The sequence below is a fragment of the Borostomias antarcticus genome, assembly GCF_949987555.1.
Source record: "Borostomias antarcticus genome assembly, chromosome: 23".
Classification (NCBI taxonomy): domain Eukaryota; kingdom Metazoa; phylum Chordata; class Actinopteri; order Stomiiformes; family Stomiidae; genus Borostomias; species Borostomias antarcticus.
In genome coordinates this window covers 15,485,144-15,499,321 of record NC_140256.1, presented here as the reverse complement: position 1 = coordinate 15,499,321, position 14,178 = coordinate 15,485,144, and the positions used below count along the sequence as shown (strand labels likewise).

The following is a 14,178-nucleotide window of genomic DNA, read 5'->3' as shown; positions in this document are numbered from 1 at the left end:
GCGGGCCCAATACTCTGTCCTCAAATGCAGAAGAGGGAAGTTTTAGATATACAATTTTAGCTATACAAATGAAGCTTTGATGGATTTTTTGATTAATTGATAATTGATGTTTTCTTAATTGTAAATGAAGCCAGTTCATTTTAGTGTCATTTTATTTGAGTGATGCATTTTTTTTCCCCCATCTCTGTTTTATCCTGACTTCAGGACATTTGTTTCTACCCTTAGGGGGATAGGGAGGGGGAGTGGGCACCCCTGGACCTATCCCCCAACAGACGGGGGCGGGACCGCAAGGTCCCAAAAAGGGCACGTTAAATGGTAGTATAGTGCTGGGGAGACGACTGAAGGCCCCCGTGTCTGAGGAAGTATGAATTAACATACTGCTCTGGTACCGTCTAGTCAGCACTGTGTCGCCGTTAAGGGGTTGGCACTGTGTGGTACGTGGGCGACAGTCCACACCTAAGCAGAGGGACGTAAGAGACGACCTCTGTGAATAGGCAAGGCTGGTGAAAACCGTCAAAGTTCTAATATCCATAGCACAAGTGGAATTAGGATCAGACCGTCGGTTCTGAGCTGGGTGACTAACAATCACTACGGTGTCCGGGATCGCTATCGACTGGGTCACCGGCCGGTCGGGTCGCATAGGGCAGTAAGACCACAAGATGGCCGTCGCGCTCGGCCACTACAAGCCAAAAGCGAATGTGTTAGTAGGCGAGTAGTGCTTCTGTGATCGGTGGGCTTTGAAAAGAAGACACCGGGAAGCAGAAGGCTGAGCTCTCATTCCAGGGGAACCTGGCTTGAGGCCTCGGACGGAACGGGGTCTAGCCCGGGATTGCGCCCTGGATGGGAGGTCCGAAAGACTCAAGCGGTTATTTTGTTGAGACGAGAATGTGTTTATTTTATTTTATTTCATAAAATCGCGAGAGAAATTCTAGAGCCAAATCCAATTGCCTTGATCATGACTGGGGACTGGGCGTGTTAAAGTCATTCTAACACTGCCCCTGATGTCACTGTAGGCTACTGTAGACTGGCTCTAATGACACTTGAACAGACACCCTGTTTAAGTTTTCCTGACTGAATAACAAAAATTTTCCCCAAAGCAGGAGCTGGCACTTAACCATGTTTCTGAGTATCTCCAACAGACTGCTGATAACCGTTCCTGACCAAAGAGGGGAACAGGGAGACCAGACCAGAGGACTCAAAGAGGGGAACAGGGAGACCAGACCAGAGGACTCAAAGAGGGGAACAGGGAAACCAGACCAGAGGACTCTCCTTTTGCTCTTCTGTTTTGTCTCTGTTGTCTCTCTCATCTGTGGATCCACAGATGGAGCACTTCATCAGCCTGTACTGGGGGAGCGGGAGCGCCGAGGTGGCCCTCCAGCAGCACGACCCGGGCCGGCCCTACGTGGAGCAGTACCGTGTGGACCGGGCTCAGTTCAAGAGCCTGTACGTGCTGCTGGCGCCCTGACTGTGTGGTGTCCACACGGACACCGTGTCCCACCGCACCTTCACCCTGCTGAACCAGGACAGGGACTCCCTCCTCACCCTCCGAGAGCTCTATGTAGACCTGCCCAATGGGGAGACAAGAGACTACCAGGAGCAGATGAGCAGCCTGAGAACAGGCCAGAAAACATGGAAGAGAAGTAGATGTTGCGGGGTGAACCTACCCGTCAAAGATGGAACAATCAGCACCAGGACATTCTGGCCTGTGTGGAATAGCTGTCAAAAGTAGCTGAGAGGACGGTCCATGCAGCCGAACCAGAGATCTCAAGGGCAAAGCGGTCACTGCCACACTGTCCTCTCCTCTGATGAGCAATCGGAGAGTGACCTTGACAGTCACCGCCACACTGTCCTCTCCTCTGATGAGCAATCGGAGAGTGACCTTGACGGTCACCGCCACACTCTCCTCTCCTCTGATGAGCAATCGGAGACTGACCTTGCCGGTCACCTCCTTCTCGTGGTTGTGGTATGACAACGTGGACAATCTCAACAGCAATGACTGCACCTCTAACCGCACACTGGAACCTACATTAAACATTCAGAGACGCAAACATGGAAGCTATGATCCAGAGGAAATTACATGCGATTATTCACAACAAGAGTGAATGAACTTTGAAATTATCTTGAAAAAATATCATATTTGTTTACAAGAGTTACAATGGCTGAAACATGAGTTGATAAATAAGTTTGGGTTTTTCCTCTAAATTGACCAAGAGGTTTTTTGCCCTTCTTACACTGGTAACCATTTCATCTTTTTGCCTTGTTCAAACTTTAAAATCAAGGTTTTTTGGTGAATGGTTGTCCACTTTTAGACTATAAATAGTATATAATCATGTCATCTTTTTTACCTTGTTTCCTGTCATATTTCTGAAACAAGGGGTTTTGGTGCGTGATTTTGCACGTGGAAAGAAAATAATCTATTTTTTGGTTAAATATTTCACAATAAAATAAAAATTATTATTTGTATTTTTTTTTTTTACTCCACCTAGTGGAGAGATTACTTCCTTTCCACATGTATAGCATAGCTGAATGTTTACACTTTGTGTTTGGATTTTATATTTTATTTTTGTGTACCTGTTCAGGCACAAATGGGGGATTGTTGAGGAATTTACATCCAAACACCTTAAACCTTTGTCCTCTCACTTCTCTTGTAATTCATCACCTCCCCCAAATATTCACATAGCTGTGCTAACATACACAATTGCTTCCAGAGAGGCCGTCTGTCTACAACAGAATAACCATCCTTTGTCATCCTTTGTCCCCAAATTGCCGCCCTTTTTCTCATGTCACATGTCTGTACTCTTGGCCACGCCTGCCATTTCATATGATGTACAATGCAGTAGCCAATCACATCCTGGAAGGACCTTACCTGTGGTTTGACTGCATATAAGGCACAGCAGAAGACCAAACGGACACTTCGCTGAATAAACCACCCTTGTTGCGTTCTTCAGGAAGTCCTTGCGCTCGTATGCTTTTCACAATAAACCAGACTTAACCTTTTGAACGAATCTTGGTAAATCCTTTTGACTAGATCAGTTATTTTACGATCACACACTGCAGACCGGAGATCTCGCCACTCGATTTGGGAATGTTCGCGATTCATGCATAAAGTGAGAATGAAGCGCAAAGGCGAGAGGAGGCGATCGGAGAGAGTCAGAGGAGAGAGTCAGAGGGGAGAGTAAGAGGGGGGGAGTCAGATGGGGGGAGTCAGAAGGGAGAGAGTCAGAGGGGGAAGTCAGAAGGGAGAGAGCCAGAGGGGGAAGTCAGAAGGGAGAGAGTCAGAGGGGGGAGTTAGAAGGGAGAGAGTCAGAGGGGGAAGTCAGAAGGGAGAGTCAGAAGGGAGAGAGTCAGAGGGGGGATTCAGAAGGGAGAGAGTCAGAGGGGGGAGTCACAAGGGAGAGAGTCAGAGGGGGGAGTCAGAAGGGAGAGAGTCAGAGGGGGAAGTCAGAGGGGGACACGGGCCGTGAATAGAATAGAACAGAACGTTTATTTCACCATATGTAACAAGTAGCCCTACAGGTACACGTACATTGGAATTGTAGTTATTGCTTATCCTTACAATATCTTATCCTTACAATATCTTATCCTTACAATATCTTATCCTTACAATATCTTATCCTTATAATATCTTATCCTTACAATATCTTATCAGCACTCATTATTTCCCCATTACAGTCCTAGGTATGCAGCTAGATATTATAAGGTTCCCAATTTGACAGTTGACTATCCGTAGTCTAGCATGGCCTTGTTTATGAGGCTGGTTGCAGCCAATCAGCCTCTGAGCAGAGCGGATGATACTCAGTTGAGCCTTGTCTGTGGCGGTGAAGATGGTGGTGATGGAGGAGGTGAGGAGGGACTCCATGATGGAGGTGTAGAAGTTCAATAACAGCATATCAGTTCTTTATCTTGTGTAGCGTATTAGGCTACCCATATCAGGGCTTTATGGGTTTAGTTCATGGCGGGAAAACGCCAGAGAAGCGGGTATAAGGATTAGGATTATCCCATTCATTTGGTTTAATGCTCTTTTCATCCCCTTAGTGATGCACACAGCACATGGTGATTGTGGCACTGCTATAGAATCCCGGTGCAGATATTAGAGGTATAGATTATATTATAGAGGTAACTGTGAAGGAAAGAAGGAGTAGTCTGAATGAATCTTTTTGGCTTGTGCATTTCATTTTAAATTCCTCATCTTTTGATATAGGCAATATCACTTGTTTATGTGTTGGCTGATGGGGCCTCAAATGATTCCCGATTGAAGTACAGACCGCATATCTTTTTTGCCAATAAAATATGCTGTTTATTTCTAATTTGCAGTCTCCCTTAGTGAGAGAGACAGTCATGCTGGTCTTCCCTGCAGCTGAAGGGCTGGTGGTCACATGGTCATCAACAGGCCCCTCGGCCCCTCCTCTTTGACTGTCTGGCTCTCTTGTTCGGGCAGCGCTGAAGGCGTGGCACCAGTGGGCTTTCAGCAACACAAGTATTGCTCTTCTGGTCCGTCATTCTGTCCTGTCCCAGTCCCTGGTCCATTCTGCTTTTAACCTGAGGAGAGGACACAACTAGTATTAAGGAATTAAATTACTGTAAGGTTTAATCATCCATCTCCTCCCATTGCCTTGTCTGCCCCCCCTGGGTCCTCAAAGCCCTTCCATGGTGCCCAGTCTACCTGGAGGACTGCCCTGATGGTAATCCCAAAGAGCAGGCCGATTCCTCCCAGAAGACAGCAGATTGCTGCTAGGGCCGGTCCTCCCACAACAGAGGATATTCCATCCAAGGCCTTAGCTGAGAGGTCCCAGAACATGCTAGTGTCCATCTGTGTCCCAGCGCCCAGAGCCCTGGTCCTGCTGGAGGAGACGGGCAGGGTCTCCATCACTGCTCCTTCCTCAGAGCTTCTGAGCTCAGTCTCCTGGGCCAGGGATGTTTCAGTGAAGGTGGAGAAGTCCAGGAAGTCAAAGTGGAGGGTGATGAAGACCTGGTCCACTCTAACCGGTGGAGTAGCAGCCCATTGTTTAGGGACCATAGGAGGCATCAAGGCGTCTCTGAAGGCCTCAATATCTGGAGGCTCAGTCTTGATCAGCGCCACTAATAGAACAGCTGCAATGAGAATCTTTAAACGGCCAAAAGCCATCGGGGAAGTCAGAAAAGTTCAGAGGAAATTCAATAGTGTCTGCACTTTGGTGAGGTTTGTGTTATGAATCTTCAGAATGTTCCAAAGACCTATGGTTTGTTGTCATTGTTATGGCAACAATTCTTATGTCATAGGAGAAAGCTGTGACATCATCTCTAGAATCTTCATGACATTCTAGTTCCTTTTCTCATAATATTAGAATATTATGGTGTGTGTTCTATCTGTGGGGTGCACCCAGTTGGATAATGTGAGATGAATTTGTTTTTGTCACCAAAAACGTTCCCTTTCGGAACTAACACACCACACTGTGGCTTTATTTGTCTGATTTTTTTCTATTTTTGGTCACAACAAACATACAGTACCTCACCTTTACCTACAATATTTTTTCTAATACAATTGATTTTCCTACAGGGACAAAGTGACCTCATGTTCCATCTTTCATCCTTATGAAAGCATAAGCAATAATTCTGAATTTATAAATATAGTAACATACAGTAGTCATGATAATCTCTAGCAGGTTATGAACTGGATGATTCACTTTTGAGTAGAGCCAATGAATATTTGCTTACTTACTTACCTACTTACTTTTTGCGGCTTTGCCTGCAGCCTCCAATCACAGATCTAGGACCAGGTCAGAATCAGAATTCATTTGTTGCCATTTGTACTATATATAGCCCAAATAGGATAATTTTTTTTAAACACTGTGGTGCTTTACAACAATACAATAATGGACAAGTGCAAGGACAGGACAGGACAGTGCAAGATACAAAAACAGTGCAAAACTAGCAGTGCAATTGGACTACAAAAGAGTGAGTGCAGTAGTCAGTATAGTGCAAAGATGCAGGGGGCGGGGGAGAGAGTCAGAGGGGAGAGAGTCAGAGGGGAGAGAGTCAGAGGGGAGAGAGTCAGAGGAGAGAGAGTCAGAGGGGAGAGAGTCAGAGGGGAGAGTCAGAGGGGAGAGAGTCAGAGGAGAGATTTAGAGGGGAGAGAGGCAGAGGGGAGAGAGGCAGAGGGGAGAGAGTCAGAGGAGAGCGAGTCAGAGGGGAGAGAGTCAGAGGGGAGAGAGTCAGAGGAGAGAGTCAGAGGGGAGAGAGTCAGAGGGGAGCCATGTTGATGAGGCTGATGGCCGAGGGGAAAAGGCTGTTCCTGTGTCGGACAGTTTTAGTCTGTGAGGACCGCAGCCTCCTGCCAGAGGGGGGCGGTGTGAAGGCAAGGCAAGGCAAGGCAAGGCAAGTTTATTTATATAGCACATTTCAGCCACAGGGCAATTCAAGGTGCTTTACATGAGACATTAAAAGCATTAAAACAAAAAGCAAGACATTATAGACATTTAAAACAAAAGGCAGGACAAATTAAAAGCATTAAAACAGTTTCTACAATCAGGTACTTCAAAGAAGGGAAAGAATCCAAAAATATGCTCAGATCAGAAGAGTCAACATGAAGTAAAAATAGTCATTCTCAGGATAGAATAGAATAAGAGGACATTTGTTTAGAAAAGAAAGAAAAGCAAATCGTCCCTTTTTTAGTAACGGTAAGACATTAACAGCCCACTGCAAATACTGTGACTCCAGCTGTGACTGTTCACTAACGCACACATGTGACTGATCACTAACGCACACACGTGACGGACTCATTCATTGCTAGTTTCCCCGGTTGCCCTCTAGTCTCTCAACTTCAAGTAAACTGACTGACTGAGTGCACGTCTAACCAGGAAGTCTAACCAGGAAGTCTAACCAGGAAGTCTAACCAGGATGTCTAACCAGGAAGTCTAACCAGGAAGTCTAACCAGGATGTCTAACCAGGAAGTCTAACCAGGAAGTCTAACCAGGAAGTCTAACCAGGAAGTCTAACCAGGAAGTCTAACCAGGAAGCCTAACCAGGAAGTCTAACTAGGACGTCTAACCAGGACGTCTAACCAGGACGTCTAACCAGGAAGTCCAACCAGGAAGTCTAACCAGGAAGTCTAACCAGGACGTCTAACCAGGACGTCTAACCAGGAAGTCCAACCAGGAAGTCTAACCAGGAAGTCTAACCAGGACGTCTAACCAGGACGTCTAACCAGGACGTCTAACCAGGACGTCCAACCAGGAAGTCTAACCAGGACGTCTAACCAGGACGTCTAACCAGGACGTCTAACAAAAAGCAAGTCATTATAGACATTTAAACAAAAAGCAGGACAAATAGAATACAGGAATAAAAGTTACAGTGCAGTATACTGATAAACATAGCTCCTCTTAGAAAGCAGTGGCAAAAAGAAAAGTCTTAAGGCTTGTTTTAAAAGAACCAAGAGTTGCAGCAGACCTGCAGTTTTCTGGAAGTTTGTTCCAGATATGTGGAGCATAAAAACTGAATGCTGCTTCTCCATGTTTTGTTTTAACTCTGGGGACAGAAAGCAGACCTGTGCCAGATGACCTGAGGGGTCTGGATGGTTCATAGCATATGAGCAGATCAGAAATATATTTTGGCCCTAGACCATTCAGTGCTTTATAAACCAACAGCAGTATTTTAAAGTCAATTCTTTGACAGACAGGAAGCCAGTGTAAAGACCTTAGTACTGGTGTGATATGCTCCACTTTCTTAGTCTTAGTGAGGACTCGAGCAGCAGCGTTCTGAATCAGCTGCAGCTGTCTGATCGATTTTTTAGAGAGACCTGTATACATGCCGTTACAGTAGTCGAGTCTACTGAAGATAAACGCATGGACAAGTTTTTCCAAATCCTTCTGGGACATAAATCCTTTGATCCTTGATATATTCTTCAGGTGATAGTAGGCTGACTTTGTAATTGATTTAATGTGGCTGTTGAAATTCAGGTCTGAGTCCATGACTACACCAAGATTTCTGGCTTCATTTGTGGTTTTTAGCATTACTGATTGAAGTTGAGCACTGACTTTTAATCGTTCTTCTTTGGCTCCAAAGACAATTACTTCAGTTTTATTTTTGTTTAGTTGGAGAAAGTTCTGGCACATCCAATCATTGATTTGTTGAATGCACTTACTCAGCGCTTGTATGGGATTATAGTCTCTTGGTGATATAGTGATATAAATTTGTGTGTCATCTGCATAGCTATGGTAACATATTTTGTTGTTTTCCATAATTTGAGTTAGTGGGAGCATGTAAATGTTGAACAGAAGAGGCCCCAGGATGGAGCCTTGGGGAACTCCACAGGTCATTTTTGTCAGCTCAGATTTGTAATTGCCTATAGACACAAAATAATCCCTGTCCTTTAAGTAGGATTCAAACCAATCTAACACTGTACCAGAAATTCCCAACCAATTTTCCAGTCGGCCTAGTAGTATGTTGTGGTCTACCGTGTCGAACGCAGCGCTGAGATCCAGTAATACTAAGACTGAGATTTTGCCATTATCTGTGTTTAAATGGATGTCATTAAATACCTTAATTAGAGCAGTCTCGGTGCTGTGATGTGGTCGAAATCCTGACTGGAAGACATCAAAGCCATTACTTAGTGCCAGGAAGTTATTCAGTTGTTGGAAAACAACCTTTTCAATTATTTTGCTTAGAAATGGGAGGTTTGATATGGGCCTATAATTGTTCATTTGTGAGCTGTCTAGATTATTCTTTTTTAAGAGTGGCTTGATGACTGCAGTTTTCAGGGTATGTGGGAACACACCTGAAAGAAGAGATGTGTTTACAATTTGTAGTAAATCAGAGGCCATGCAGTTGGATACAGTTTTGAAGAAGTCTGTAGGTAGAACATCAAGGCAACAGGTGGAGGATTTCAGATGTTGTATAGTGTCCCCCAGGGTTTTATGGTTGATCGGATTAAATTGTGTCATGGTACAATTATTGATTTTAAGTGGACACTGTGACGACACATGTCCTGTACCTGGAATGGAGGCACTAACTGCTTGTCTAATTTTCTGAATTTTGTCAGTGAAGAATGAGGCAAATTCATTGCAGGCCCTGGTGGATAGAAGTTCAGAGGCTACTGACACAGGAGGGTTTGTCAGCCTATCAACAGTGGCAAACAAAGCACGCGCATTGTTATGGTTTTTGGTGATGATGTCAGAAAAGAAGGTCTGTCGTGCATTTCTCAGCTCCATATTATAAATGCGAAGTCTGTCTTTATAGATGTCATAATGAACATGGAGATTTGTTTTTCGCCATCTGCGTTCAGATTTTCGACACTCTCTCTTTTCTATTCTGACCAGCATGGCGTTTCTCCATGGAGATCTTCTCTTACCAGAGACCACCTTCACCTTAGTGGGCGCAACGGCATCAATAATATTTGTAATTTTAACATTGAAATTATCTACAAGCTCGTTGACTGAGGCCATATAGAGGGCAGGTGTGGACGAGAAAGCCTGAGTAAATATCTCACTGGTGTTTTCAGTGATGTGCCGTTTTGAGATAACCTCTGATTGAGAATTTGTGTGCATGGAGATAGTACTCTCAAAGAAAACACAGGAATGATCAGAGAGCGCAACATCAGACACCTGAACCTTAGAAATATTCAGACCTTTGGTGATGATTAAGTCCAGAGTGTGCCCCTTGTTGTGTGTGGGCTCCGTCACATGCTGAGTCAGTCCATAGTTATCAAGGACACAACCTAGCTCTTTTGTCCCTCTGCCCTGAGGGTTGTCAACATGGATGTTAAAATCACCAACAATAACCACACAGTCAAAGTCAATGCAGACAGTAGACAACAGTTCAGCAAAGTCATCAAAGAAGTTTGGACAGTATTTGGGTGGCCTGTAGATGTTTAGAAATAACGCTCGGGAAGAGGAATTCAACTGAAGAGCCACATATTCAAAGGAACCAAAATGTCCATAACACATCTGCTTACATTGGAGGGAGTCCATAGCCCGTGTGGGAGGGGTCGGCCATGATCTTTCTGGCCCGCTTCATCGCCCTGAAATCATACAGAGCTTAGACGGAGGGCTGGGCCTGGATGGGGGCGGGGCCTGGAGGGAGGGTGGGGCCTGGGGGAGGGCGGGGCCTGGAGTAGGGCGGGGCCTGGATGGGGCGGGGCCTGGAATGAGGGCGGGGTCTGGAGGGGGCGGGGCCTGGAGGGAGGGCAGGGCGCAGCCGATCACCTTCTCCCCCCGCCCCGATCACCCACCGTTAATTACTCTGGTCCTTGACTGTAGCGGTGGGGAACCAGGTGGTGATGGAGACGTGAGGATGGACTCGATGATGGAGGTGTAGAATTGAACCATCATAGTCAGAGTCAGAGTGGAGCTGAGTTCTTCCTGAAGTCGTCCACCATTCCCACTGTCTTTAGAGCGTTGAGCTCCAGGTTGTTCCAGCTGCACCAGGACAGCAGCTGCTCATTCTCCCACCTGCAGGCAGACTCGTCCCCATAGAGATGAGTCCTATGAGGGGGGTGTCCTCTGCTAACTTCAAGAGCTTCATGGACTGATGGCTGGAGGTGCAGCTGTTCGTGTGTAGTGAGACTAGTAGGGGGGAAAGAACTGAGGCCCCTAATTAGCCTTAGACCATCCTGATCTTGCAAGCTTATATTATTTTTCTCTTCACAGATCTGGTGCGTCAGGTTAATAGCAAGGCTTTTAGAGAATTTAAGGAGTAAAATCAATTACTCTCTTTCAACAGAATTTCTTGTGCTATACTTGTAAGGAATATGTGGATGACTTGAGCAGAATACCTCGGGAGGTTTTGGAGGTGAGCACATGCATTTTGGGGACCATATGGCACCTGGACATAGAGGTTGGGGAAAGATAATTATTAATAAAAGGCTGTTAATCTTGCTCCCATTATGAAGTGATCCTACCTCTGATGTCTTTATCCAGGAAGCTGGCATCAGACTGATTGTGATTGGACAATCTGCCCATCGCCATATAGAGGTATCTCATATTTGCAACAGCTCAGTCATTTATTTTCCTGTTTGTTATTTTGGGTGTCATATCCCTTTAATGGTGCCTTGCCTGATGTCTTGCAGCCGTTCTGCTCACTGACGGGATACCCTCATGAAATCTATGTGGACCCAGAGAGATGCATTCACAAAAAGCTTGGCATGCGACGAGGGGATGTATTTGTGGAATCAGGTGAAAAAGTCAGCACTTAATTGTGACTACTACACACACAAATGTGTGCTGTGTACCACTATACTGTAACAATGTAATTATGGTTACACATTTATACATTGTGTGTGTGTGTGTGTGTGTTTAGCCAACCCAAGCCCTCATGTGAAGTCAGGCCTGTTGGTGGGCCATATGAAGAGCATGTGGAGGGCCATGACCAGTCAAGCGTTCGACTTCCAAGGAGACCCCCTTCAACAAGGGGGGGGGCTCATAGCAGGCCCAGGTAATGCCTTACTACAAGTGATTATGCCATTCGCAAAGCTGTGTACGATAAGTGTGCAACGAGCCATTCTCCAAAAATGGCCCAGCTTGTGCTGTGCAAGGTCATTGGTCAGACTGCTGACCTCTCCTGACCTCTCCTCTGCTCCCTGTGCTGGTGCTGTTCCTCTCTGACCCGTACGACCGTCCTGGTTCCACAGGCTCACGTTCTGTGTGAGCGAAGCAGAGTGTGAGTGAGCGGCGTGGTTGGCTGTGCTGTGACTGGCTGTCTCTCGCTCCGCAGGCTCTGAGGTGCATTTTGCCCATTTGGACCTGAACCATCTGGACCACATGCCCATCCCCTGGCTCCTACAGATGGCCGGAGTGCAGCGGACTGTGGACCTCAGCGCCAGGCCAAGGATAATCCATGTGTAGCCCGCTTGTAGCCCATGCCAAGCTGCCCCCCGCCCCTGGCCGGCATCAATAGCAGTGTGCCTCGGCTCTCGCCATCTTTGTTGTTATGGTCTGTCTTGCTTGGCAAAGTAGGGTAGCGTAGACTTGGCATCACAGAACACATTACAGGTCTACCGCTGGGATGGGAGTGACATGGTATAGTGGACGTGAATCGGGATCCAGTTTAGGACTATTTGGGGTAATACTGCAGGACTAGACTGTTTATGTTGACTTTGTGACCATTGGCGGCTTTTGGAATATAATGATGTAATCTGCTGATTTGCCATACTGATGTGTATGCCATTGTCCATAACTGATATTGTAAATAAAGTTTCATATCTCGGATTGTTCGGGAGCCTGCATAGGCAAGATGCAAATTCAGTCATCGTCACTATATTTGTCATGCAGACGCGACTTGCTTTAATCGGAGGCAAATAGAATGTTTTTGCAGTGAAGTAGAAGCAGAGGGGTGGCCGAACCATTAGGCTACGTCACAGAGGATCAGAACTTGCCCTGCTCAACGTCACCATTGGAAAAACTGCTGCCCTGGAATACAGCTGTCCCTCGGATGACACGCCAGCACAACAACCCAAGGATGTCGAATTAATGCTCTGAAAAGCTCGGACATTCCGCACTGCAGACCGGAGATCTCGCCACTCGATTTGGGAATGTTCGCGATGCATGCATAAAGTGAGAATGAAGCGCAAAGGCGAGAGGAGGCGACCGGAGAGAGTCAGAGGAGAGAGTCAGAGGGGAGAGTAAGAGGGGGGGAGTCAGATGGGGGGAGTCAGATGGGGGGAGTCAGAAGGGAGAGAGTCAGAGGGGAGAGAGTCAGAGGAGAGAGAGTCAGAGGAGAGAGAGTCAGAGGGGAGAGAGTCAGAGGGGGGAGTCAGAGAAGAGAGAGTCAGAAGGGAGAGAGTCAGAGGGGGGAGTCAGAGGGGGAAGTCAGAAGGGAGAGAGTCAGAGGGGGAAGTCAGAAGGGAGAGAGTCAGAGGGGGAAGTCAGAAGGGAGAGAGTCAGAGGGGGAAGTCAGAAGGGAGAGAGTCAGAGGGGGGAGTCAGAAGGGAGAGAGTCAGAGGGGGGAGTCAGAAGGGAGAGAGTCAGAGGGGGAAGTCAGAGGGGGACACGGGCCGTGAATAGAATAGAACAGAACGTTTATTTCACCATATGTAACAAGTAGCCCTACAGTTACACGTACATTGGAGTTGTAGTTATTGCTTATCCTTACAATATCTTATCCTTACAATATCTTATCCTTACAATATCTTATCCTTATAATATCTTATCCTTACAATAACTTATCAGCACTCATTATTTCCCCATTACAGTCCTAGGTATGCAGCTAGATATTATAAGGTTCCCAATTTGGCAATTGACTATCCGTAGTCTAGCATGGCCTTGTTTATGAGGGTGGTTGCAGCCAATCAGCCTCTGAGCAGAGCGGATGATACTCAGTTGATCCTTGTCTGTGGCGGTGAAGAACCAGGTGGTGATGGAGGAGGTGAGGAGGGACTCCATGATGGAGGTGTAGAAGTGTATCATCATCACCATATACAAACATGTATGCTTTAGAACAGATTTAGCTCACTTGTCATCATTCAATAACAGCATATCAGTTCTTTATGTTGTGTAGTGTATTAGGCTACCCATATCAGGGTTTTATGGGTTTAGTTCATGGAGGGAAAACGCCAGAGAAGCGGGTTTAAGGATTAGGATTATCCCATTCATTTGGTTTAATGCTCTTTTCATCCCCTTAGTGATGCACACAGCACATGGTGATTGTGGCACTGCTATAGAATCCCGGTGCAGATATTAGAGGCATAGATTAGATTATAGAGGTAACTGTGAAGGAAAGAAGGAGTAGTCTGAATTAATCTTTTTGGCTTGTGCATTTCATTTTAAATTCCTCATCTTTTGATATAGGCAATATCACTTGTTTATGTGTTGGCTAATGGGGCCTCAAATGATTCCTGATTGAAGTACAGACCGCAAATCTTTTTTGCCAATAAAATATGCTGTTTATTTCTAATTTGCAGTCTCCCTTAGTGAGAGAGACAGTCATGCTGGTCTTCCCTGCAGCTGAAGGGCTGGTGGTCACATGGTCATCAGCAGGCCCCTCGGCCCCTCCTCTTTGACTGTCTGGCTCTCTTGTTCGGGCAGCAATGAAGGCGTGGCACCAGTGGGCTTTCAGCAACACAAGTATTGCTCTTCTGGTCCGTCATTCTGTCCTTTCCCAGTCCCTGGTCCATTCTGCTTTTAACCTGAGGAGAGGACACAACTATTATTAAGGAATTAAATTACTGCAATGTTTAATCATACATCTCCTCCCATTGCCTTGTCTGC

General features: G+C 46.1%; 1 protein-coding gene across 1 annotated transcript; it reads left to right on the top strand.

Annotated features, from left to right (window-relative positions):
- Positions 1-4,796: 4,796 nt before the first annotated feature.
- LOC311324417 (peroxiredoxin-like 2C) lies at positions 4,797-11,817 on the top strand (the record flags this gene model as incomplete). The annotated part of the gene is made up of 6 exons (XM_084456873.1): positions 4,797-4,958; positions 10,697-10,765; positions 10,894-10,947; positions 11,043-11,148; positions 11,273-11,407; positions 11,687-11,817. 6 exons carry the CDS (start codon positions 4,797-4,799, stop codon positions 11,815-11,817), a joined length of 657 nt encoding a protein of 218 aa, XP_084312999.1.
- Between the last annotated feature and the right edge of the window lie 2,361 nt (positions 11,818-14,178).